This window comes from Trematomus bernacchii, unplaced genomic scaffold, assembly GCF_902827165.1.
Source record: "Trematomus bernacchii unplaced genomic scaffold, fTreBer1.1, whole genome shotgun sequence".
NCBI lineage: Eukaryota > Metazoa > Chordata > Actinopteri > Perciformes > Nototheniidae > Trematomus > Trematomus bernacchii.
Window position 1 is genome coordinate 3,773,707 of NW_022987778.1, and position 27,891 is coordinate 3,801,597.

The 27,891-nt window shown below is 39.8% G+C and overlaps 1 protein-coding gene across 1 annotated transcript; it reads left to right on the forward strand.

The window, feature by feature from the left end:
- The first annotated feature begins 375 nt into the window (after nt 1-375).
- snx33 (sorting nexin 33) lies at nt 376-22,028 on the forward strand. Its single transcript, XM_034149125.1, has 2 exons — nt 376-2,698; nt 18,605-22,028. Exons 1-2 carry the CDS (start codon nt 1,258-1,260, stop codon nt 18,856-18,858), a joined length of 1,695 nt encoding a protein of 564 aa, XP_034005016.1. The 5' UTR covers nt 376-1,257; the 3' UTR covers nt 18,859-22,028.
- The last annotated feature ends 5,863 nt before the right edge of the window (nt 22,029-27,891 follow it).

Consider the following 27,891-nt stretch of genomic DNA (forward strand, 5'->3'; position numbering starts at 1 on the left):
TTTAAATATTAGCATCAACATGTTCTTAAAATAAAAGTATTCATCATGCAGAATGGACCATTTTAGAATAATATAGGCCTACATTATATAATTGGATTTATTATTATCAGATAATTTCAATGCTGCAGCTGATAGGGCTTATTTGAATTAACTTGTGTACTAGTATCTTAAAAATATGAACGTAAGAAATTATTCCAATAGCCTACTGCTTTTACTACTTAATCACCAGCGTTATCATATTTATCTGAAAACTGTGTTTCGTTGTTTCTAGTTGTAATGTGTGTTGCAGGTTGTAAGTAATGTGTTCCTCCTGTAGGGAGCGATGTTGAGCCAGTTTCTCCTCTACAAAGAATATAAAGGATCTGATGAAAAAAAAGAGAACTTGCCTTCAATTGTCCAAGCCTAACGTCATGGAAAGAGTTACTTTGTTGCGGCTCGCACAGGAATAAACCCCAAGAAACAACACCGACCAGAGATGTGTGTTGATACTTTTTAGCAGGACATTGGTTGGTTTCTGATTTTGCTTTATTTTCCAATTTAAAGCATCGACTGAAGATGCGCAGGAACATGTTTGCAAGGGAAACGCTGCAAGTTTCAGTCTGAGGGAATGCGGAGCAGGCTCACAATGCACCGGGATACCATTACTCATCCCTCTGTTTTTCTCCACGCCGGGGCACTTTGTTTTCCGGATGTTTTCATCAAGGAGCGTTTTAGGATCTGTAATGGCAAACAAGGGTCCGACAAGTGAACAAAGCGAGGCTGCAGTACCGTTTCTGAAGGATTAAAACAACCCACGGTGCTTATGGAGGAGCTCTTCGGTGAAACCAGTTTTGTACCTGTTGTATTTGTGATGTAAAGGGGGTAAGAGATTCCTTCTGTTATGAGGAAGTTATTGAGTTATAAAACATTTACAGCCTGACGTTGTTGTTAGACTTTTAAGCACAGGACAATAGAGCCTCAATGGGCTGAGGATGCTAGTGGTCACAGTAGGTATATTTTAGACTTTTTTTGGCGGATAGAAGTAATAGTTTTACATAACTGTTGTCTTCTCCTGTTTATTCTAAGTGTCAGATTATTCAATTTACTAAAGTCATAGACTACTGTGACACCTGATCCAACAGCTGCCATGTAATTTGAGGCGAGTTTAATTATTAAAGTGAGCTAGTGTCAGATGTTTCCAAAACAGTAGCATCATTATATTCTAGGCACTATGTGCATGTAGGTTTTTATTGCTGTTGGACCCACTGGAGAATCAAGATGTCAGCGAAAGCCAAAGCACTCTACACTTTCCAAAGTGAAAACAAAGAGGAGATCAGTATCCAGGAGAATGAGGAGCTGGTTATCTTCGACGAGAACTCGGTGGACGGCTGGTTTCAGGGGGAGAACAGCCGAGGGGAGAAGGGTCTCTTCCCAGCATCCTATGTGGAAGTTATTCGCACTCGCTCAAACTCTAACGTGACAAACTGCTCCATCAGCCCAGCAGGGTCTTTGGGAAATGATTCCTCCTTTTTATCATCATCAACCCCAAACACCTCTTTGACTTTGCAATCGAATATCTACGACAATGATGAAGATGATGATGATGACTGGGACGACTGGGATGACAGGTCGACAGTTGTGGACGATGGTGACCACAGGAGCCCTGGGGCCAATGGACACCCCAATCACAGCCCACTGTCCAACAATCCCAACGTGCACTACCGGGCCAAACCACACATGGAGAGACAGGACAGCATCTCCAGCTCGAGGAAAGGCAGCGTGGTGGGCAGGAACTTGAACAGGTTTTCCAGCTTTGTCCGCTCAGGGGTGGAAGCGTTTGTGTTGGGGGATGTACCCATGATGGCGAAGATAGCTGAGTCATACACCATTGAGATGGGTCAATTGGGGCCCGTTTGGCAGGCGAGCCCAAAGCCTTTCTCCTGCTCTGTCGAAGACCCCACAAAACAGACAAAGTTCAAGGGTATCAAGACGTACATTTCCTACCGTGTCACGCCGAGCCACATAGGGCGTGCCGTGTACAGACGCTACAAACATTTTGACTGGCTGTACAACCGCTTACTGCACAAGTTCACTGTGATCTCCGTGCCTCACCTGCCTGAGAAGCAGGCCACGGGGCGATTTGAGGAAGACTTCATCGAGAAGCGCAAGAGGCGACTGATACTGTGGATGAACCACATGACCAGTCACCCAGTACTCTCCCAGTATGAAGGCTTAGAGCACTTTCTAATGTGTACTGATGACAAGCAGTGGAAACTGGGCAAGAGGCGGCAAGAAAAGGACGAGATGGTTGGTGCTCATTTCATGCTGACCCTTCAGATCCCCAACGAGCACCAGGACCTTCAGGATGTAGAGGAGCGCATCGACACCTTCAAGGCCTTTGCTAAGAAAATGGATGACAGCGTTTTGCAGCTCACACATGTTGCTTCGGAGCTGGTTCGTAAACACCTGGGTGGGTTCAGGAAGGAGTTCCAGCGGCTGGGAAATTCTTTCCAATCTATCAGCCATGCGTTCACGCTGGACCCTCCCAACAGCTCAGAGAATCTCAACAAAGCCATCTCCCATACGGGCCGCACCTACGAGAACATTGGAGAGCTGTTCGCAGAGCAACCTAAGAATGACCTCTTCCTTATGCTGGACAAGCTGTCCCTCTACCAAGGCCTGCTCGCCAACTTCCCGGACATTATTCATCTACAGAAAGGTAAAATCATATATGAGAAGTTTCAGTGTGTGAGAAATGTATTTTATGGCCTTATGTATTAATACCTCATTACAGGGAAACTACAACAAAATGTGAATGGTGATTACTTCCATAATCCACACAGATGTTTGGATGAGTCCTCAGCCTCCCATCTGATTTTATTTCCTGCAGCTTCATTCATGTTTTACTGTCCAAAGACAGATATTTTTCCAGCCATCAGGACACATAATTACATAATTTCATAGCACAGCAATTAGCATTTATCAAAAGGTGTAAATTGATTATCATGAACTCTCAGACACACATACCAATTATAACTCTGTAACAGGCGCCGAAGCACTTTTAAATTGAGACAAGCAGCAGCAAGAAGTGTTGCCAAAGCTTTAGTAATATATCAGTATGTCTGCTAAGTAACAATGACCTTATGGCCAGTGGTCACATTTTGCTCTCAAACTGTCCTATACATTTAGTTACGGATGACAGATTAGGTCATGTTTAGCCTCCAGCATCTCCCCTCCTCACAGGCAAACACATGCAGACGAATGACATTTGAACCCAGGAATGGAACATATTGTTGGATGTGTTGCAGTCAGTCTGGGATGAATATGAGGTCAGAGTGTTCGTCTGTAGCATCTAAGGTCAACTGTTCCACCTCATTGACCCCAACCCAACCTCTCGGTTCAACAAATACTTTCATAATAATGACTGACTTAAACAACCTGGGCAAAGTATTAGAAAAAGATAATCACGAATTTGCTGTACTCCATTATGGAATCACACCTCAAGTGTAATAGTCATAGTAACTTTATTAGTTTCAATAGCTCTTTATAATACTGACATCCAGAGTTGGGTGTAACGCGTTACTGTAATAATATTACTTTTGTCGGTAACGGAGTAGTGTAACGCGTTACTTTTATAATTCAGTAATCACACTACAGTTACTAACATTGCCCCGACACGCGTTACTTCGTTACTTTTATAAAATCAGTCATAATCACACTGACAGACAAGAGGGGTTTCCGCCGCAGGTTTATGTGTACGTAATCTGCGCGACTTGCGCGTCCACATCTCCACGTGCAGTGCTGCATAAACATGGCAGAGTCAGCGATAACTTTCGAGGGGTGGAGGTATGCCCATTATTTTGAGTTCGTCCGAAGAATAGACAGGAATGTGACGGTGAGGTGCAAACTGTGTCCAGGCCAGAAGCTGTTATCCACTGCTGCAAACACCACGTAAAACCTCAACAAACACCTGCAAAGAACACATGCTAAGGTGAAGCTAATAGCTAAGGACCCCCGAACCCAGAGTGAGGATGTTGTGAGTGCGCCGCCGCCGACTCCGAAGCAGCACAAATTAGAATTTGGAGGCCCGGTAACCAAAGCAGAGATGGACAGGCTTGTAGCATCCTTCATAGTAGAGGTAATGTTGCCCATTTGCACAGTGGAATCACCATCGCATCGTTCAGAGATATACTGCGCAAAATACAGATAGCAGGAGACAGAGGACAGCCATAGTCAGAGCTATCTGAATCAGTCTTATGCGACAATGGAAACTGAACTAAAGAGAACATTTGAAACTTTAGCAGTCTGCATGATCTGCCTGCAGGGAGGGGCGGGCCGGCCCTGCGAGTAAAGTAACGAGTAAAGTAACGAGTAAAGTAACGAGTAAAGTAACGAGTAAAGTAACGAGTAAAGTAACTAGTTACTTTATGTAGAGAGTAACGAAGTAGTGTAATATATTACTTTTTTTTAGTAACGACCCCATCTCTGCTGACATCATTCAGCGTGGTTCTACAGTAGCGGCCATAGGAGATTGAAGTGATATTGACAATTGACCTTATGTTTAAATTGAGTGCATTTATTTTGGAAGCTCAACTTTGACTCCTCTTGGCTCTGTTTAAAAATGTATGAGATAAATGGGCAAGAGGTTTGTTGTGGTGTTATTTTACAACTAACTGTCATGATGAGACAACGACACCTGAGTGTAATCGGCAGGGAGTGGCTCATTGATATGTGGTGTAATTTTAACTCATGTGACTACTTTTCAAGAAGTGGTTCAGCTTGTTTCCAGTTGTCAGCACTCAAAACTGTGTGTGAGCATAAATGCCCACATTGAGAACTGTTACTTGTAGCAGCTAATGTTGGAGTTATTCTGTTTATATGTGTTAAAAATTGCCACGCCATCACTGGAATCAATGGCTTGTTTGACTGTCAGGAATTAGCATAACGCTGGTTAGTCAGTAACCCGCAAATCATAAAGCTAACATTTTCCTGTAACAGTAACATAGCAGATTTGAATACTCTGCAACGGTGTTTATGACGGCTGATTTTCATAAACCTCGTGGTGAAATATGCTGCACTACAACTCATGCCTCTCCTCTCGTGACCCTGTTAGACGTGGTCCGAGACAGTGAGAGCTTTAACGTATCAGCGCTCTGTATCAGCTCTCAAACAAATAACTGTATCAGCTGTTGGCGTTAGTTACAGAGGAAGGAAAGGGATGCTGCTGCCAGGAGTAGTTGTGTACAGTAAATATTATTATCCTACTTCAAACAGCTGGCGATCATTATCCCAGAGGTCATCTGTGATACCATTAAGATTAGTTAATCCACCCACGGATACATGAGAAAAACAAAGCCTTCTGAATCATATTAAAGGGTCAGTCCACTCAACTCACAAACTCAGCAATGATATCATTCAACCCTGGTGGGGCAGATCGTTTTCTGTGCAAAAGTCTTTAAAGGTCTGGCTCTAAAATATTCTAAATACTATAAAACCACAGAGGACATTTGATTCACACTTATGTTATCGGGATGACAAAGGTGGATATCCCTAATATCCATAATCTGCTTGTCTACATACCACCAGGGTCAGGAAGACAAATCTGTCCCCCTATAATTTGTCAAATTGATCATTTTAAAATCACTTTCTTTTTCTCACACACACACACACACACACACACACACACACACACACACACACACACACACACACACACACACACACACACGCACACACACACACACACACACACACACACACACACACACACACACACACACACACACACACACACACACACACACACACACACATTGCTGCTCCATTCAGTAGACAAGCTAATGGTTGTAATGCTAGCATGTGTTGGTGAAATGTAGCATTCAATCATTCATTTGGTTCTTTTTTTGGAAGAAAATATGACAACAAAAAATGCCCCCTCTTCTGGCGTACTTACTCTTTAAACAAGTTTTTCTTAATTTAAATGAAACATGTGCAAAGTTTAGACTATTTGACATAATCAAATATCTTGAACCCTGGCTTTATTTAGACAAACTTGGCTTCTTTTTTTTAATAATTTGTATAAAATGGTTATACTCCAAAGCAACGTTTGTTTCTTTTTTAGTAAAAGGTTAACTAAAATTAGGTTTGGTATTGGAAACAGTATTTTACATTTTTTGTACCCAACCTTGACACGAGACAACACATACTGTCCTCGAGGAGGTTGTGTAGCAGCGTGTTTTTGAAGGCAGGGACCTGGTTCTTCCTCCAGATAAATCCCCTTGATGTGACTTGTTCTGCTGAACCAGATACAGCTGTGGCAACACTCAGATCCCACAGAACTGAGGTCAAGCTTTTCCGGTGATCTCCTCCTCCTCCTCAGGTCCTCATTGCTGCTTTTCTTGCCTCACCGAGTTCTATAATAGTTGTTTCTAACTGTTGAGCATGTGAACTACAGGAATGTCAACTCTCTATGAGATGTGATGCGGGGCAGCGACTGCATGTGGCCTTGATAAAAAGGATCCAGGGAAGATTTAGGGGATTGGCGTCAAAATGTCAGGGAGTGCTGCAAACATCTCTTTCTCCACTTTTCTCAGTCCTGTCCTGACTCCTCTGTTGGTCTCTGCTTTTGCTCACTCTAGAAGTCATTCTGTCACTGTTTCGTTATCCACTTCATGTCTGTTTTCTTTTCTTTCTCAAAAGAAACCCATATCAGAGTTATCTGTCTGGGCAGCTGCCCTGGTTTCAATAATGGAGAAAGTAAATCTAGCCTGGTCTGAAGGCGTGGACTCCTAACAGTGCTCTGCTGCACTTTGAATCCCAGCCAAAATGAATCCCAAAGACCTTGATCTTATTTGAACACAATCGAACATCTTGATCTATAGGATTAAATACATTCCATTCTAATAGAATAGAGGGCCCCCGAGGCTTCATTGTGAGGGGCAGATGTGAGCAGGGGTTCATTTGTTATGTAACCCATGGAAATACATTATGCTGTCTCTATTGAATTATTATACATAACCATAAACTAAGCTTGTCTTGTATCAATCATAGACTTTATGTAAGACGTGGACATAGTCAGCGTGACGTCACCCATTGCTTTGTGGACTACAGTTTTGGGGCCTTTGACTGTTTTCATATTGGTTTTTGGACCCAGAATGGACACAATAGGGTGTGCAACTAAATTACATTACATTACATGTCATTTGTTAGATGCTTTTATCCAAAGCGACTTACATACAGTACTGTGGGCAATCCCCACAGGAGCAATTTGGGGTGAAGTGTCTTGCCCAGGAACTGAGGCAACTGAGCCACAGCCACCCAACCAAATAATGAACAGTCATTTTTAGGTCACTCAATTGTGAAAATTAACCTTAATGAACATACAGCATGCTTTGATGGGCTCATGGACGATAACACAGAAAACACGCAGATTGCTTAATTTCAAAGTAGGGGAACATCATCACAAGGTAGACCCAACCTAAAGCATACCCTGCTTTATTGTATATCTTACTCTAAAGGGATCATCATTTACCAAATGAACATCATACTGTGTTGAAAAATACTTTACACTGGTGATTTCACACATAAAGTCATCAGTAAAAGGTGTGCTAAAGTAATAAATCAAGTAGGAAGTAGGGTCATTTCCTTATAGACTTCCATTCAAATCTGTCTTCTCTTTGCTACTAGCTTATTTGCTTCCTGCTGGATATTAGAGGAAATGCTACTGTAGTCACTTCCCTATTGGCTTCACTTTTCAGGCCATCAAACTGGTCTTCAATATGACATTTTCTTCAGCAATTGTAACGTGTAAGGTATTTGTGCAAGAATATATATTATCATGTTCTGTAGGTTTTGTTACCTGGCAAAAACGGAGGTACTTATCTGAGACAAACCACCTCACGAAGCCTTTGAATAAACACAAAAGGGTTCACAATAGAGTGAAACCAACCCGCCCCACGGTGAAGGTATCAGTCCGATCTGATGTGTTTAAAGATGAAATCTGAGGCGTTGGATCTCGATCTGCGTCACCTGTGTCCCTAGAATGACTTGTTGAGGAAAGAAAGGCAAAGTTACAGTTCAATTCCTGTGGATAACAAAAAAAGCGGTGATGAATACATTTGACTTTGTGGGCTGGCTTTTGAATTATAACACTAGAATCCTGAAGTACAAGGTCATACATGGCCTTACACCAAAGCAAAAGCCATGACAAATGTGATGTGGGAATATGCAGCAAATACACCAGGCCTAAGCTGTTCTCATTTGATCTTGACACATTTTTCGGACATTTGGATTGTTCTTAAGAAAAGAAAGAGTGGTGTTTGTGTGATCCACAGCAGTGCAGCAAATTATTCAGTTTGAGAATGAGCCAGCTCCCCTGGGACGCATCCAGCCAGCAAGCCAGCAAGCCAGCAAGCCAGCAAGCCAGCAAGCCAGCAAGCCAGCAAGCCAGCAAGCCAGACTTTAATCTGGACAAGAGTTTAGTTGTCCTCCATATGGCAACACATTACACCACATGCAGGCTCTATCAGTTTCCCCCTTCATCTGCAACAGGGGGTTGTCTTAACTTTGGGATTCTGCCTGCTTTTAAATGCCTTTTTATCTGAACAGTATACAATCAATGTTGTTTAGTTTCCAAAGTGCTAACAAGAGCTCATGCCGTGTTTATATTTTCTGACAAACATGTTACCGATTAACATTCAAGAAAACACACCAGAAAAGAATGCTCTGTCAGCAGATAGAAACCCAGGCTAGGGTTTCAGGAACGTGCCGTGGCCCAGTTATTGCACCTTTTTAAACATTGATTGTATGTTATTTTGTTGGCTACAGTTCACATTGCTGTCTGTGGTGAGTGACTATGGAGAGCAAATGTTTTCTCTCTCCTATTTGCTAACTCATAAATCTTGACAAAGGCTAGGCCTTCGCTTCACATATACTGTCTATCCACATGCTTCTGCATTCCTGCCCGTGTTGGCCCAGTGCACTGCTGTTTCACACTGAAGGAGATTACAGATGTCTCCAAGAACTCAGTCTTTACCACCGCCGCCTCCCTCTTCTCACATTTTGTGGTTAAGTGTCATAAGACTGAAAAAGACATAAAGTAAGAGAGTAAGCTTATATTGAATGACTAGTGCTATAGCTGCTCCACATAACTTTTTTATATATTCTGTCCCACTCATAAAAACAGCAGTAATTTGATAAAACATTTTTACCTTTCAGAGTACAATACAACAACACCACCAATATTCAAAACCTCAATTATAAAAGAGTTGAACACTGTGTCAACAAAAACGATGCTTCACAAAGGAGAATAAATGATAGCTTTCTATCGTAGCTAGCTTCTGTAGTTTCCAGTAGCTATTAAGGCCATGATCAGACAAACAATAGCCCTTGGTTGAGATCAAATGCAGCCTCCTGATTCATTTCAATGGGATCACTGTTTGGCATAGGCAGTGGGGTTGTGCCAATGTCAACCTCTGTCCAACATATGCCTTAAAACAATGCAACATCATTGAATTGGACACAGAATTAGCGAAAACAATGCATGTAAGTGTAGGGTGTGGCAAAATATTGATATTATATCGATATCTTGTAATGAAACTATATCAATTTAGATTTTGTATATATCGTAATATAGCATATCCTGGTTTTAAAGTATGTCTTAGGAAAGTAACTGCTGTTCGGGTTAATCGAAAAAGCATGTAGATATGGATGTGTTTGTCTTTCTGTACGTTTTAGCCTTGTGATTGACTCACACATGTTTCCAATCTTGACATTACCTGTCAAGATTGTACCCATTTATTGCTCAATGCGTGCTGGGAAGGGCTTGAATCTCCATCAAGCCTTAAAGGGACAGTTCACCCCAACATCAAAAGTACATATTTATTTTGACCTGTATTTATCAATCTTGATTTAGGGAAATCAGCCACAGAGTTGTCTGTCTTCTCTCAAAAATAATAGAACAATAGAAAAGGAAACCAGATGGTGCTCAGCTTTTGGTGCTCATAGGGCCCAACCTTTTTTTCTTCCAGATATCATGACCTGATTATTCAAGATAATTCACAGACGTTGTTGTCAGCATTTCAATTGAGAAACAGCACGGAAGGGTTATTAATTTCTGATTTTGGGTGACCTGTCCCTTATTCAATAACAATGGTTTTGGAGATTGAGTGCTTGTATTGTTGTGAATAAATGGAAAATAGAGGTAATGTTAGGCATCTGTATCTGTTTATGCTATGATCAATTCATTCTTTGGCATCACATCCACTAGTTAGGTCATACTTTCATTGTGTATCTGCCGTTGTCCTTTGAGCTTCAGTGCAGCTAAAGTAACCAAAAACTAAAATGTCCTATTCTTTGTCTCCGTTTTGCTACAAGTGTTTAGCTAAAAGGGAGCATTTACCCCAAAAGTATCCTTATATGTTACCTCCACTGACAGCAATAAAGCTTTAAAGGGGCCCTATTATGCTTTTGAGGGTTTTCACTTTTCCTGAAGTGCGTTATATAGGTTTTGTGCCTCTAAATCTGCCTGAAATGATTTGATTGGACTCTTTTGTTTACTTCCGCATCACTACGTAGCAGTCACACTTCTATTAGCTAGGGGCGAGACATCTCTAAGCGGTTGACCAATCGCGACAGAGCCAGCCAACTAACCAATCAGAGCAGACTGGGCTCTGGCCTGCTGCAGCACAGGCAGTAGGAGAAAAATAAAGCGCTTTCTGGACATTAAAGCATGTAAACATGTCACTGTAGTAGAGGCACTAAATACATATAAACCTGAAAATGAGTATAATAGGGCCCCTTTAAGTGTCAGAGAGATTTATCTGCTCAGAGCTGTTGTCATGGTAGCACTGACATGGTAACGATGCCTGTGGTTCACATGGCAACACCATCCCTCAGAGGACAGCATTGTTAGCTATTGCATTCTCTGGTCTTTTCTTGTGTTACGAAAAGAAGCATCATAAAATATAGGACAATGGAAAACTCTTGTCATCAGACCAAGTATTTAATTTCATATGGTATGTAATTTGAAGCTGGATATGCTGATGCTGGAAATAATTTATTGCATTTGAAAGCCCAAATTACATTATGATCAGCCAATTGTCTTTCATCACAGGGATAACTTTGTCTCTCTCAAGTAATTGCAACACTACGCAGTGAACAATAGTTCCATGGCCGACTCAAAGCAATACAAGAAAGACATCTGTTCTTTGACAAAGGTGCAGAAACTGTTATAAATTAATTGCACCATCAGAAAAGGAACAGAAAGCCTTAAGACCCGGAGGGATTTAAGGAATCATTACTCTTGTCTCACAAAGATTAGAGTAAAAGTGATAAGTTATACCAAGGAGTAATGATGTCCCAGTTAATGTTGACACATTTATAGTTATTTATTAGTTCATGTTATCTCATAATATAGTTGTTTTTTGTTCCCGGTCGCAGCTTAAAATCCCATAACATTTCCATATCAAGTCCAACTTTTGATTTCACTGTGACAGCATACAATATAGGAGCTGAAAAAGAATGACATAAATCCCTTTGCTGAGTTATGTTATATAATACAGGGGACTATTAACAGCAGTGATGAATTATATTACCCTTCAAGATCAGTGATGAGCATTTCCCTCTTTAAAATCAAATCCATCTTGATAGGAACATGTCTGACATCGGCCTAGATTTAAAAGAGCATCTGTGTGGAAGTGTAGTATACTATAGTGTTTTAGATCATATTCTCTGAGCGTAATAAGTACAGAACATTCGCTTGCTTTGCATGGATTCAATTAAGAACTTCAATTGGAGCCATTGGAATCTCACTGTCTTATTTATGTAAGCACCGTTGCAGTCACGGTAAAAAAACTAGTAGATGTGCCAAAAGTTATATCATGTGTGCAGAGTAAATTGACTGATCACAGATTAAGCATTTCTGGTAAGTAATTCCCCCTAGAGGGTGGTTGTGTTTCCACATCCCTTGGAGTAATACAAAAAATCAAACGATTGGAAACATTTGTTTCAGTGTCCCATAGCAAATTAATCCCAAAGATAAATTGACAAAGGGTACTTGAGATGGCTAAAAGCGGTTGGAAGCAGATTCCAGCTGGGGACATAAACTGCAGCTCTGTTTTTATCTGTGTATCTGATTTGGTGGGATAAACACTATAACTGTTAGCTTACTCAGCAGTGGGGTTTTCTCATGTTTGTGTATCCGTGAGGCTTTTAAGGCCCACATTAAACGCTGGCAGTACTTTTGACCCTGTCATGCATTCTTGAAGCTGTGTTTCAGTTTCTCTTCTCTTCTAAAGCCTCCCTTTCCAGATGTTCTGCACTTTTGCAATCTTTTGTCCTGTATTTTTTACCTCCCTTCCTTCTGTACTTAAATTGTTCTGTCCCTTTAATTTCAGTATTTACTTAGTTTGTCTTTTTTATGGAAACACCGCCAGTGATTTCACCCATGAGACAGTTCTGACCACAATATGTGTGTCAGCTAGTTAGCTATCTTAGCTTAGCTTTTTTCTCCCACTTTCATTACCCTACTTATTATGTTCACCCATAAGAAGTAAACAGCTATGTGTTTTACCTTTGGAATAACCTTATTGAAATGAATATTGTAAAACTATAAGAGGAACAAAGCCACAGATTACAGATCAAACCAAAATAAGGTTAAAGAGCTAATGCAACTGGTTAGCGTTAGCATGTTTTTTACTTGCAGATCACCAACCCTACAAGTTCTTTGTCAGTAAGCCGTTTGCCCCTATTTCACATGGATTCACCTATAGTTTGCACATGTATGCTGTTACTTTAGCTAAGAAAACATTGTGTAGCAGCAATATTTTAGTAAGAAGCCTTTTTGTTGGGGTTTTCCTTGACTTTATGTGAGGATAAACTGAGAACAAACGCCTTATCAGTCCTCTGTGGTGCTTGACTCGGGCGTCAGCAGCCCCTCCACCCACCCACACACACAATCACACACACACTCACAGCCCTATACTAATGGTCAGTGTTTTGTGGTGACAAGCCTCATTTGTCCTCTGTTGAATTTTTTTTCTGTTTACTCGACTTGTGTGAATAACATCCACTAATCTTAGTCAGTCACGTTAGGTCTTCCTGTGTTTGATATCTTTGGTCCAAAATCACAGATTTGTTTATTTTACAGTACAGAGAGTTCTGGCAGTATTTGGAAATGAAAGCAGATAAAGCGTTTTAGTAAGCAATGTTTTCACAATTGGTGATTGTATCCAACTTAACCTCTTAAAGGAAGGTACAACCTTTGAAGGAGTGTATCTTGATTTTTAAATTCCATTTTCCTAATGTCCAAGTCTTTTGGACAAACAGGTTATAAGTCATTCTATAATTGGTGGCACCGTTGACATAAACACAATAGTACATAAGTAATGGCTTTGTACATAAAGCAAACCATAGTAAACCATCGCAAAGCTTTAAGAATTTGCGTATTTTAAGGGAAACAATATTTACCCAGTGATCCAAGTAGGGTCACATCAACTTGGCCGTACTTTGGGTAACTTAGTTAAACAGGTAAGATAGTTGACATCTTCCCTATTTTTTCAATGCCAGGCCTTGCATGGTATTGCTCGATTTATATTCTCCTTGACAATACACTATTAAAGATCAAATGTTTAAAAAAACGAGAGGACACTAACCAGTATGCATTGAAAATGGCTGCCAGTGCAACCCAGTCTCACGCCATTTCGTGTTATAGTCACGAAATTAATTTAATCTATTGACTCGTGTTCACCAACACGATTTTCGCATTTTTTTCGTGTCACACAGAACGATTTCAAAAGCAATGTATTTCTATTGGTAGTATGTTTCGTGCCTGCACCACGTCTTTTTGTCCGGTCGGGTCTTGGAAGACCGGAAGCTGTGTGGTTCATAAACACATTTTCTTACTCAATATTTTACCCTAAGCCTAACCCTATCCCTTTTATTTTAAATTGTATAATGTCTGAGTTTTTTTGCCGTCCGCGAGGAAAAGAAATGGCTCAGAGCCTCAGAATACTGAAATCTGTATTTTTTGTCATGTCTTTTTCCTTCTAATTTGTTATTATTTGGTGCAGGCACGAAACATACTACCAATAGAAATACATTGCTTCTAAAATCGTTCTGTGTCAGAATACTGAAATCTGTATTTTTTTAAATCTGTTTTTCCTTCTAATTTGTTATTATTTACATTGCTTTTAAAATCGTTCTGTGTGACATGAAAAAAATGGGAAAATCGTGTTGGTGAACACGAATCAATAGATTAATTTCGTGACTATAACACGAAATGCCGTGAGACTGTGTTGGCCAGTGAGATCCATCATGTCACGCAGGTCATATGGTTTCGGAACAAACCATTTTTTTGCTGCAAGGGGATATTCTTTTTGACTTTTTTTGACAAAAAATAGGAACGCCATGGTTTTGTTTATTGCAATGTGTGCAAACATTTAGATTTTATAATATTTTTACCCCTTAACTGCTCAAATATGATCATTTGGAAGACATTTTATCACCTTTTTTCAGTTTACTAGCTGATCTGATGAATCAAGACAGCCATTTCAATAATATTGCATGTCAAAAAGTTGATTCTACGACACCACCTATCAACCAATGTTATTTTTATCCTGTCTGATTAAATACAAATTAAAAGGGGAATGATCATTTATACTAACAAGCCTCAACTTAAACGGCTACACTTCAGTTTAATGACAACTTTATTTTTAAACAGGAAGAATTATTTAAATAGCTGTGACTGGAAACCATGTATGAGAAGGAGTAACTTTAACACACTTAAAGAACTTGAAACTGCTTTCTGCAAATGTTTGGATCTTAGAAGAGCCTTCAGTCTGTGGAGAAAAGTAATGCTTAAGAGAAGGGATTGGGACATTTCGACAGACATTAAAGAACCCAAGCAACACACATAAACAAATACAAATATCTTAGAGAGAGACTTACGTTCTTAGTTTATTGTTTGTGTCAAACGGACAGAAGATAGATGAAGACGTGGAGAAGAAGTGCTGAACTTCCTGAATTCACTCTGCAGTGAGTGAATTCAAAAATCACTCAGGCATCTGCTAAATTCCCCATTCCCACAGCCCGGGCTGTGGGAATGGGGAATTTAGCAGATGCCTGATTTCAATTCCCCAGAGGGTTGTGGCCGTAATTAATCTCCACTGTCCTCATTCTTCTTCTTCTATACACATACTGTATGACTTAAAGGGCCCATGTCATGCTTTTCTGGTTATTACCCGTCCCCTTGTGTGTTATGTAGCTTTTTATGCATGTAAACGGTCTGCAGTCACAAACCCTCAAAGTACACCCTGTAGCGAGTAAAACTCTAACACAGAAAAGACCTGTCTATGCTGCCCCAGAACGCCTCGTTGGAGATTTCTCATTTTCCATTGTTTTCTTCCTGGGTTCTGTGACGTGTGAACACCCAAATCAACAACAAATGACCGGATTGGCCCAAATGGACCAATCCGCAGAGCACCTCACACACCAGGATCCCTTGGCTAACTAACAGGGAGTCCACATTGACTTGCATAGAGCTCCCTGGACACTGGTAATAGACGAGTTGGGATCACGGAGAAATGCTCTCCGCAGACCCATTCTCACAGCGTTATAAACGTTTTTGTTTGTTGACTTATGAAGCCCTCTGAGACAAATAGGATTTGTGATTTTGGGCTATATAAATAAACTTGAATTGAATTGAATTGAATAAACCTTTTTCTTACTCAATATCAAGCCACACTTATTGTTTTTACTTCGGCTGTGAGTTTGTGTGTGCTCAGGATGAGTTTCGCTTGTTCTCGCTGTATCGCCGACCCGGAAGCCTGTCCGCTCCTCGCAGCAGCGAGCCTCGCAACGTCCCGACCAATCAGAGCACACTGGGCTCACAGGGAGGGGGGGGGGGCAGGAGCTCCAACAAGCCGTTTAGGACAGAGAGTGAATACCTGGTGAATACACATACTATACAGAGATGCTGTATGAGAAACCAATGTGAGTTTGGAAAATTGCACAATTTAAATCTATTCTAGTAGACCTCAACAATGGAAATATGATAAGTAGAAATGGCCATGACATGGGACCTTTAAAAAACTAGACAGGGTATCTGCACGTCAGCTTTCTTCTAAAAAGGCATTTACTTTGAAAAATGTGTAAATATTATAGGCATATACAGTCATGTTGTATAACAGGCCTGTAGCTGACACTGTTAATACAGCCAGCTCGTTAGAAAGCCAATTATGTAATGAAGGGCGAGTGTTGAGTGTTGGCAGAAAACTTTATTTTTGAATTGGTTAATCATCCATTCACTTTTACTGCCACTTTCGCAATTCCAGGTTGCATTTATTTAAATAATTATATCATCAGGACCTGCTTTATATACTGCCGGTAAGTAGTAAAATAAAGTTTATCATAATAAATAGTTCTAGGCCATTTTGTCCCCTCTGGTTTAAAAGACACTTTGGAAAGTATGATCATGACATTGAATATTCACTCATGGTGACATTTAACTAAGTGAACCCTGCAGAAACCATGCTAGAAAGCCTTATTTATGTTGTTTCAGCTCACACTGAAGCTGTCATATGTGAAATAGTTAAATCCTCTCTTTGGCCACCACAGCCATAAAGCATGCGGTTGCCAGTCTGGTTGAGCAAGATAAACAAATCTGGTGACTTTCTAGACCACTGGCCATGTATCATAGAGCACAGTGGCGAGCCGTGACTTTTATACCTAGGCCCTCTGGCAGCCTGGGAGAGAAGGATTGGATTTCAGAAAAGAAGGAAACTTAAACAGCTTTGGTTTTTTCCATAATTATTTTCTTTAAGTAGCTATGGTTTTTGGGCTTTAATTGTATTAATTGCTTCGAGTTAGAGAGCAGATTTAGCTGTAAGGAAGCATTATCTGATCCGAACATGTTGAAATAATTGGGTTTAAGAATAAAAGCAAACCAAAACAGCCTGATTTGAAATCCAACCATATTTTTTGGTGACTTGTGTCATGTAACTTAGTTTTGCAATATAGAGAGCAGATTTAGCTGCGAGGAAGAGTGCATCTTTGTGATGAGATTGTGCATTAGCTGATTCAAAAATACACCCCCCATAAATCCCCGCTGCACACACAACCATGAGCTCCTTTCCTTTATGTCCCACAGACATGCTCTCTGGTGATGCACATTCTCCTCTCATGTGGAAAACAGAATTCATGAATGTAGGTCAACGCCACTGACTGTACTCCACACGCCTCCTCGCTGGAACAGATTGAAAGTGCTGTTCATGCTTTCCCAGACTTCTGCCAATAATTTCATACAAAATCTAAGGCGGCATGAACTGACATATAGAGTTAATGCATAACACGTGCAGTGTATACATTAAAGACAGAACAACTAGCCTGTCCAAACTAGTACTGCTAGCTAGCTTATACATGTCTAAAGTCAGTCTTCTTCCTGGTATGGAGATCAGCTCGTATGAGACATGACTCTCTAATCTGGTGGGAAATGCAGCAGAGCGACATGCCATTAGGCTACTATGTTCTTTACTTGGAATTGTACGTCATTCAGTCTGTGTGAATGTGGTTACAACTTTTTCTGCATCAAACTGAAACTAAACATTTAAGTATGCAATGAAACAAAAAGTAATTGTGTGGTTTGTTCCCTGCTTTACCTATAAAGTGTACAGCTTCACTGGAGTATAGGGGAAAAGTTGTTTTTTACTGCTGACTTCCATGACGGAGATATTTGTATAGCATTACTGCAGCATTTTCTTTCCCTTCCATATAGCTAGCACAACGTAAAGTAATCCAGACTCACCCAAAGCCTGAAGAGCAATCAAAATCTGAGACGGTTTTTAACTATAGTTATCTTTTATGACAAAATGTGCTTTACGGTTTTTATTTTTATAGTTTAATCAGAAGCACATTTTACAGCTTTTCACTGCCTCTATCATCGCTGCATTTTATTGGTACGAATGCATTTTTAGATTGTCTGAAAATAGTTTTTGGTGACTTTAAAGGCCAGTCCAACCAAAACACAACCGACCCGCTAAAATGTGCAATAGTCACAATCCAGGACGTACAATGTCATAATAGGCACATGTCACATGTATAGGATTTCTGCTGGTTACAAAAGGAAAGCATTTTCCATAACTAAGTTGCAAGAAAAGTCTGTAGGTAGTCATAATTTACTCCAAATGAAGGGTTGATAAATATGTTGCCAGTGATTGACGCTGCATAAAGGGGACAACCCACCAATCTCAGTCATTCATGATCAATTTAACAAACAACCCAAGCAGGATATAAAACCAAAACGACCTGCATATCGAGGACACAATATTTGTCTGTGGGTGGAGGCAGACATCTAAGAGATGGATATCTCAAAAAGTTGGCAAGTTAAAGAGAAACTAAATCACCACATACCACCTACGATAACCTTTCTGTTTATTAACATTACGATGGCCTTAGCCTATATTCAATGCAATATGTGATGCAAGTCAAATTTCAGACTCGATCTGACCAATAAAGTATTATCGTTATCGTATCGTATCGTAATATACGTCTACCAATATTGACACATAAGTGTTTTGTTTATAATAATAATACTGTTTTTAAAATATATAACCTTTTAACCTTATCCCAGGTGCCTTCGCCAAGGTGAAGGAGAGCCAGCGGATGAGTGACGAGGGGAAGATGGACCAGGGCGAGGCAGATGGCATCAGGAAACGCTGCCGGACGGTTGGCTTTGCCCTGCAGGCGGAGATGAGCCACTTCCACCAGCAGCGAGAGGTGGACTTCAAACAGATGATGCAGGCCTACCTCACGGAGCAGATAGCCTTTTACCAGCGTGTTGTGCAGCAACTGGAGCGCACCCTGCGCATGTACGACTGTCTGTAGAGACACCAAACTGCTGCCTGGTTCAAGATGCCAAAAACTAGAGAAGAGAAGGAAAAAGGAAGATTTTGACTCTTATCAAGGCGTTTTGAGGGGTATTGGAAGAGTTGGAAAAGACTTGCAGATAAATTAAGCAATAATTACTGGAATGACGTACTAAGCCAGTCTTTCACTTTGACGGATATAAAGTCAAAACATTTTGAGACCTACTGTACCTTTATATTTCTGAAATACACATCACATAGGCAATGTTGCAGCATATTGTTTATTTTACATAATTTAAGGTGATTGTAACATTAAAATATGAATATAGGTTACAGATTTATACCTAATCTGTATTTTATTGTACAGTGTAACACCATGAAACGGGTTCTGTTTGTCCCCTTCTCTCCAACATCATGCACTTTGGATTCTCCTGGGACTGATTCATGTAGCTTCCAAAATGTACAATTATCAAGGAAAACTACTATAATATTCTGGTTCATTAACCACCATCAGAAAAACATTCCAGATGCTCTTCAATATAGCATTTTAGGATTTTATTGCAGTCACTGGCAATGAAAAGATATAATTTTTGGCCAAATTACAATTACATTGGGAATGCACCTTCATCTCGCTCAGATGTTCACTGCAATTAAATGCATATCATTTTGTCTGGTATCTCCTAGTAGAAGTCACAAATATATATCTTAACTTTGCACCATGTGGAAGACTTACTGATATGATATTCAGTTTAATAGTTACAGGTTTAGTAATGTCATTTTTCTACGATTTTCATGCAGAAAGTGCCTTTACTTTATCCGAGGCATTCTGATGAAATATTTTTAAATGGACCATTTGTCTGTAGTATGGCTTGTGTTTTATAGGGGGAATTATTTCGAATGAGTTGCATTTAGTAAAACGTTTGCACATGTTTTTATACAGTAGTGGGTTATACTGTGGGGTGTGTGTTTATGTGTGGGTGAGTGAGTGAAATGAAATGAACTACTGTGCTGATCAATTGCCTTTTCCATCGTGTAAAACAAAATGTTTGATATGTAGTCAGAAGGTTTGCCTAGCCTACAAGTATGAACATTATCAGACAGTTGAGGTGGATGAACTGGTTGTGTGACGCAGACGATCGACTTAGCATTTAATTGCAATTTCCTGAGTTGTGTAGTCACAATATATCAGAGAACAGTGTTCCAACAATGATTTTAATTTGTCTGTCAACGAGTGAGGTAACACACAGGTTATTCAGTCTATGGTCCGACTGATTGCCTTTGCATTTCCACTATTAAGAAACTGGGTGCGGTGACATTTCACTGTTTGCTATTACTCAGCAGTGTTTGATATGCCAGAGGTTATAGGCAGAGCTTACACACCAAACACATTTTTCAACTCACCTGTGTGTGTGTGTACCAGCGTTGTGCTTTTTCCCGACTAGTGTTGCGGGTAGACGGTTAATATGGCTGAACAAACACTCATGACAAAAAAAATGAAGCCCAAATTGTTACTTTATCAATAGTTTTACACAGTTTTGCAATAAATGACATGCGAAGATTGATACCACTCGAATGAATGGGCTATAAAGGTTTCAACTAGCAGAGGATTAGCTTAGTTTAGCTTATCATGAGGACTGGAAACAGGCTAGCAGCTAGACTCACTGTGTCCAAAACTTGTCTCACTATTTAAAAAGGTCATATTTTGTATTTATTTAATATGTACGAAACCAAAGTGTAAAGCTTTAATTGGTTGTGTTATGTGTTAAACCACATTCTGGTTTCTGGTAGGCAGAATGAGTCAGCTGTTTCCAGTCTTTATGCTAAGCTAAGCTAACTAGCCACTGACTATAGCATTAAGTTGATCCTGCAGATATCAGGCAAAGTGCTTTCAATCTTTTCATCTTTCAGCAAGGAAAATAACACACATATTACCAAAATGTTGAGCTATTCTTTTAATTATAGCCTATAGATAATATATCTTACTTCACTTCTTACTTCTACGATGTTGAAGTGTCACACTTTACATTTAGTTATCCACACAGGATGAGTTATAGGCTAAGTGACAGTAAGGATTCATTTTCCACTGTTTGTGTTTATTTCTTAATAACAGTTGTTCCACTAACATTACTCATCCTCTTTAGAAACAAGAAAGAAAACAAATCATGGCAACTTGTGGTTGACGAGACTATAGCGTGTCAACCTAAGAGTTTAATGTGGAGTCAGCATTACCTCGAGAAGTGAACGAAGTGTTTTCTTGTGAGCTTGACACGCTTCTCCGAGAGCAATTCCCAGTGTTTATTCCTCAGCTGTGAGACGCTGATTATTCATTTTGATGGAAGAGGTTTTGATCTGTCAGTGGTGTGGATGAAAGGTGAAATGAAAAATGATTTTCTGACATCTCTGCCTGGTGTTTATGAGTGTCAGCATTTGAGTTTCAAGCCTTATTATGGTTCTGCCACAGCAAAGAAGTGCTGATCAGTGCAGGTTTCAGTAAACAAATGTGCCTGTGTGTGAGAGTGTGTGCGTGACTCAGATATGAGTGTCTCAGTTACTGGTACTGTTCAGTCCACATCTGCAGCCTTTAACGCTTTGCTGTCTGAATCGGGTGTTGTTCATGTCTATTTTTGAACAAACATTTCTTACTTCAGCATTTCTATTTTATTTCTGTCTGCAATTGCGCTCAATTGCAGTTTCTCCGAGAGCAAAGAAGTCAGACATGTTCTGCTTCCTATTTTACTTTGTTAGGTTAAAGTGAAATCTAATGTGCTGTCTGGTTTTGTAATTGAATCTGTTCTACTCTGAGGAAAATGTGAAGAGAGAATTTGGAATATCTAACAAAAACACATTCCATGAAGAAACTTTAGGACAGCGCAGAAAAAGAAAGATTTTGGGCAAAAGAAAGAAATGCAAGGTGAAAAAGGAAAAGGGTGAAAATCATTAAAGAAGTGCTTGAAACCCTAATGAGACTTTTCTCTCATGTTCCAGAGCTGCATGATAAGTTAAATGCTAGGTATTTCACAGACGGGACTGTTTCTTAACATGAATGTGTGAGCGGGTGAGGTGCAGGAACTCTATGCTTCAGTTTCAATCTCTGAAATAACAGATGGTGTTTTTCCGTAAGTAATTTGTCACTTGATTTAAGGGAAGGGGACCGAAAAATGTTAATAAAAGCAATGAGGCTGAACTCTCTCTCTTCTTTGTGGATTTGTGCAGCAATGTTGTGAGTTGGTTTCCATGCATACATTATATCTAGACTACTCAAGTATTCTGGTTTATAGCGTGAACATCATATTTTATTAACACCCATATAATGCATTTCTTATAAACAAACACAAGTAATTTACAAAGAGAACATTGAGGAAAAACTGGGACACTAATCCTTGTAGTCACTTAATCCAATGATTCGTTATTTTCTCTGTTGTGGTGTTTTTTCATGCAGTTTTTTCCACCCATGCTCAGGATGAGATGACACACACACAAACAGTTTGTCCTGAATATAACCAAAGCAAGGAAGCCAGGAGCTGTTATCCACATTTCTGTTTAAACGTAAACACACTGATGCAGTCATGTTATACCAAAGATAATTGAGACACAAAGAAATATGCTCAGGTTTTGCTGGAAATGTGAATACTTAAGATTAAATTCAAGTTCAAGAGTCGGCAATCTGTTAGGTCTATTATCTGCAGCAGAAAGCATGTGTTACCGTGTTTTTAACCATGGCAACACTGTGGCTGGCATTATTTTTTCAGACTAATATCTCAACAACTGTTAGATGGATTGCCATACAGTTTTGTGCAGACATTCATGATCCCCACTGGTAGATGGCGACTGATGCTAAGTGATCGTCTGGCTTTTCCTACAGTGCCACCAGAGAGAGGTTACTAGACATAGAAAACTACTGGTGGGATTTTTGTGACTTGAGCTTATATTTTACAAATATTTAAATGGATGAATTAGATTCACTTTTAACTCTCAACTACTCCCTCACAGATATGCGAGTATGACTGTAGTCATGCTTCATATTTATGCTGTTTTAGCCATTTGTGCTAAAAAATAGTTTTTGATGAAAAAATGCCACACTTGTCAGATTGGTATGGACATAGTTTGGGCAACTATCTACTGGTTCAACTTTGCAGGAAAATCGCTTACATTAATTTAATTGTTCAATAATTGAAACCATTTTTTCTTTTTTTAATTCCACATTTTTGGGGTAACTTATGATGAAAGCATCTTCTAAAAAAGACACAATCCCTGTTGTTTAGCTGAATGTCTCTGAATAAGGCCAGTCTGATATTAACTTTTAGTCTAAGAACATTTAATTGTAAGTTTCCTAATATAAGTGAGGCCTTCCTGCTGGGTTAATGCTGGAGACAGTCAGCTGATGAATGCCAAACTGGAACCGTGTACATAATGAGAAACTCCGACCTTCCCCTTTAATGTGATCCAGATGTTTCGGAGGCAAACATTTCATTTGGACAGCTCAAATCAACAGCGCTGTTGTTAAAGTGAATTAGGTGTGCTGGCATAAATCTTAATTATATTGAGCTCCTACTATTTTAACATTGTGATCCTTTAAAGAGACAGTTCCTCTCTTGTGTTGCCATGAAATAGATGCTTAAGGAGGACACATTTTCTCCACTGTTTGTCAAGAACAAAGTACCCAAACCAATGCACTTTCAAACTTTTCAACGGAAAAAAAATAAATGTCCAGATGTTTCTATTAGAGCCCAATGCTGGCGTCAGATGGTAATGTTTCAGACTGTTTAAGGTTTTGGTATGCAACTGGAGCGGCGGGGTGATGTCACCTTCGTGATATGTGCCAGAAGTTGGAGGAGGTGTCATCGAGTTTACTTACAAACTCAAGACTGACAGAGGAGTGTAAATCTACATTCAGGGCATAAATCACGACACTACTTAGAGTGGTGAAAACAGATTTAAACTGTGTTTGCAGACTAATTAGGTTTGCCTGCCATACACTTCTATGATGTACACCACAGGATATTAGAGAAGCAAAAAGGCCTCAATGGCAGTAAAATGACACCTTGGAAAAAGTTTCAAAAGCTTGAGGTATTGCCAAAGTAATGCTAACAGTGCAATTCTCCACACAAGCTAATTTGGGTGAGCCAAGGAAGTGGAGGAGATGAAAAACGGTCAACTCTGCCTCCTTTCAAGCTTTTCCATCAGACACAGCTGAGTGAGCTAACTACCTTTTTTCCTTGAGAAAGGAACAGTTATTGAAACGGCTCCAGCATGGTGCAAAATGTCTCCCATAAAAACTCAAAAATGTCCTGTTGCGACAGGTCTGGTCATGCTCAGGTGTCATGTTACGAGTCACTTTCACATTACTCAACACATCCTTAATTTCTCATGGTATAAACTTCTGAAGTAACTCACCTGGCTACTCTAAAGCGAACGTGTGGATTTCTTCAGTGCTGCTGCAGGGGCAGATGGTAAAAGCGTTAAGGCCTAAAGTGCCAGCAGATGTCTATAAAAGAAAAAAAACACAAGATACTGAAAGAAAGAAAAGAGCAGTTTCTGCATAGCCGAGGAGAAGTGCGCCTCCAGGATACCTCAGAGGACAGGACGTACCCAGAGTCCTCATTTGATTCCCTTAATGAAAAATCAGTCTGCACTTCCAGCACAGCAGCTAATGTGTTTGGTTACCAGCTGTCTGTAACTGTTTGACATGAAGCACACATTACTTTTCCAAACATGTCAAGACTCCAAGTTTTAAACCTCAAATTTCCCAGTCATTTGTAAGTTAAACTCCCTGAAATATGTGGTCTGTACGTCGAGCAGTAAACGGGATGTGTGTGTTAAGAAAATGTCATTGCTCTCACATTCATGGGTGACCAGACAGGATTGTTGTCTCACTCCAGGAGTGACATGGACTTGACCTCCAGAGTGCGGGGGATTACAGCGTCCTCCTCGAGCATTTGCAGGAAACAAAGGCAACAGATGGTCGTATCAACACACACGGTGGGTTTGGTAATCCCTCCTCCTCTCGCTCATGCTGCTGGCAGGGCCAAAAGCCAAAATTCAGACCAGATTTGTGAGTTAGTTTGGGAGAGGATTCCTGGCACTGACTGTCTTTGTGTGCAGTTATTGTCCTTTCATGGGTTTACAGAAATGAACGAATGAAAAAGTATTTTTTTGACCCTCAGAGAGTTGATAAGTATTTCTCTCATTGAAGTCATGCAAAAACACATGATATTATCCACATACCTCCACATTGCAATGTTCCAAATTAAGTGTGAGACCCATATATTGTATTTAGGGTGTAACCCCGTAAAATGAAGTAATATTATGACCGTTAAATCCAAGTTATGAGGCATTTTAATTGAGTTGTTAACAGTCCACCAAATGTTTTCCACATCTTTTTGAATCATATGAAGGATTCAAAGGCCTTTGGAGATAGAAATCTATCACAAGAAAAAACCATCAAACTACATTTCAATAAAAACAAAGATTTGAATGCAAAATGTAATCTTTCTTACCATGAATGTTTGTTCTCTTCCCTACTGGGGGATTTTTTTGAAATAAGAAACGCTTATTAAATGCCAACTCGTCACTTACTGAAACAACTCTGAATTCACTCAATTACATTTATTTATAAACCGGGGAAAGTACATCTCTCAGCAAATGATGAGTCATGTTTCTTCCTAACATGAACAGCTATTCTTCATCCTGAATCAAAGCCTCTAGATAATAAACAGCCCAGAGTACACAGATGTATTCAGTAAATCTCTCCCTCAACCCACTTAGTGTTTGAAATGTCATCTAATAGTTTTATTAATAGACAACAATAACAAGTAGACGGAAGCAAACTGGATTTGAAGCGTCTGTTGAAAACATGGCTACTGTGGAGCTTAGTTGAGGTTTGAAACAAATACATCAATTGCATGTTATCTATAAAGTCAAATATCAGATTTTAAGGATTGTACTGCATACAACAGGGTCCTTAAAGACCCTCGCAGTTCACAATGAAAAATGTCCGTTGTGAATACCTTTCACTGGAGTATTGTAAATGATGTCATGTTATTTAAGTAGTTACAGTTTCCTATATATGTCTTTTTGTCTGTCTGCCCTCCTTCCCATCCCTGTCCCCCACTCATCCTGAGGGGGAGGGGGGACCGAGACGTCAGACTGACTGGTTCCAGATGCATCTTTTTGTCCATCAGAAAAGTGCATTTCTGGATGATGAAGTGCTTTCTTCAATCTAGGTGGAAATCCCCATTGAGGTTATACTTTATAAATGTAAGATATGGGACTTTTTCACCTTGGCTGTGCCATTTAACCTGTTAACCCCTGAGCCTGTTTTTCAGGTCTCAGGCTCGAAAATGACATTCCCAGAACAAATGACCATGTCTTCCCTTCTAAAAGGGGTAAATTAATAATCTTTTTTCTCAAAGCAATGATAAACCTGTGAGTTGGATGTAGAAAAGTAAGAATCAATATAGAATTTTTTTATTTTAAAGTAAATTCAGATTGAACATAGTAAAAAAATGTAAATTATAAAGTCCGTCCAAAAACAAAACATTACTTATAGTGAAAACCAGTGGTGTAGTGGGGATTTTTTTACTGGGTGGACGCTATTTTAATTAGGTCATCCCAAACAATGCCCCAAGTGTACAGGTACAGGTTGTACAAGTTGTACCTGTACAGGTTGTACCTTTCTTCTCGTGAATGATATTCTTTTTAGAAAAGAAGTCAAGTAACGTTGTTTTGCCTGCCATTATAGAGCTGTTTCGTTTGCCTGCCATTATAGAGCTGTTTCGTTTCATTCAAATACACACTTGCAACTGATAACACTGGCAATGATTTTATATTTATTAGACTATTCCAAAAAAATCAAGCTTCAAAAAAGTGGGGGCTCCAAATAAGCGGGGGAACGGCGATCCCCCGCGTCCAACGACCACTACACCACAGGTGAAAACCACCCTTGAATGATGGGATCGGAGACTAAAAGCTTTAGGAATCCAAACTATAACATATAATAAGTACCCTGTATCAAGATTGATGCAAAACAAGTGACATTTTACCTTTTTAGAGAGGTTTAGCTAAAGAAACCCCACCTCTGGGGTCATTTGGCTGGATTTGCCGTTTCTCTGGAACCCATTGGTTGATTTTGATGATTGACACCTCTTTTTAACCGTTAGAGCCAATAGAATCGAAGGGGAAGTTCCACATACACACACGTTACCATGAGGAGTGAGAGTTTGCCCAAACCGAAAGCTATGTTACGCTCTGAAAACTGAAAACTGAAAACTACGCTTTTTGCCATAAATACGAAGATGGATTATCAGTAATCATTTCAAAGTGACACAGAGACATTGGATTAACCTTCAGCAGCGTTTTATGCATTTTGATGCCATTGAACACAACTTTTGATCAGAAAACAGCAACGGTAAGACTTATTTTCCGTTTTGGTCCCGTAAAGCTACGTTGTGTGATGTCTGGGTTTGCTTCCCCTGCCGCTCAGTGATGATACTTATACCCCTAGAATCTGTGGAATCTCAGCTTGCTAGCTGATATCTTGTTTGTGCAGATCCGATAAGTAATAAAGTATTTCTACCGTGAGTTCTGTGCTAAGTACATTAGCATTTTTTCGCTTAGTGCTAATTCAGAGGCTTGGCGTTAGAGTTGTGTTTCGTTTGGCTAAAAATTGTTCATATCGTCAGTTAGCTGAGTTTCTTCCCGTTAAGTGGGTATGACACATTAATAGGTTGTTAAATGTTAAGAAGCCCTGAGACACAGTTTCGTGAAAACAACGCCCGGCTTAACAGGTTAAGCTGCACATAACTCTTAATAATGTGACTTTTTGTGTAGTAAACACACACTATCAATATCCATTTGTTCTGAGCATATCAAAGGTGCCAGCACTCTGAGGTCAAAGGTCACATGTCCACTGGCTCGACTGTTAACATTTGTGTTTGATCAGATGGTCCCGGAGGGCTTGTTTAAAAAAATAAAATGGGTCTCAGGTTCATATTAACACTTGTTTTCTTATACAAATACCAAAAACATCCCAAAGACAGGCTGGTCTCTAACT

Coding starts and splice junctions, on each gene's coding strand:
- snx33 (XM_034149125.1), top strand. CDS start 1,258: ATGTCAGCGAAAGCCAAAGCACTCTACACTTTCCAAAGTGAAAACAAA. Junction 2,699..18,604: donor CATTATTCATCTACAGAAAG/GTAAAATCATAT, acceptor ACCTTATCCCAG/GTGCCTTCGCCAAGGTGAAG.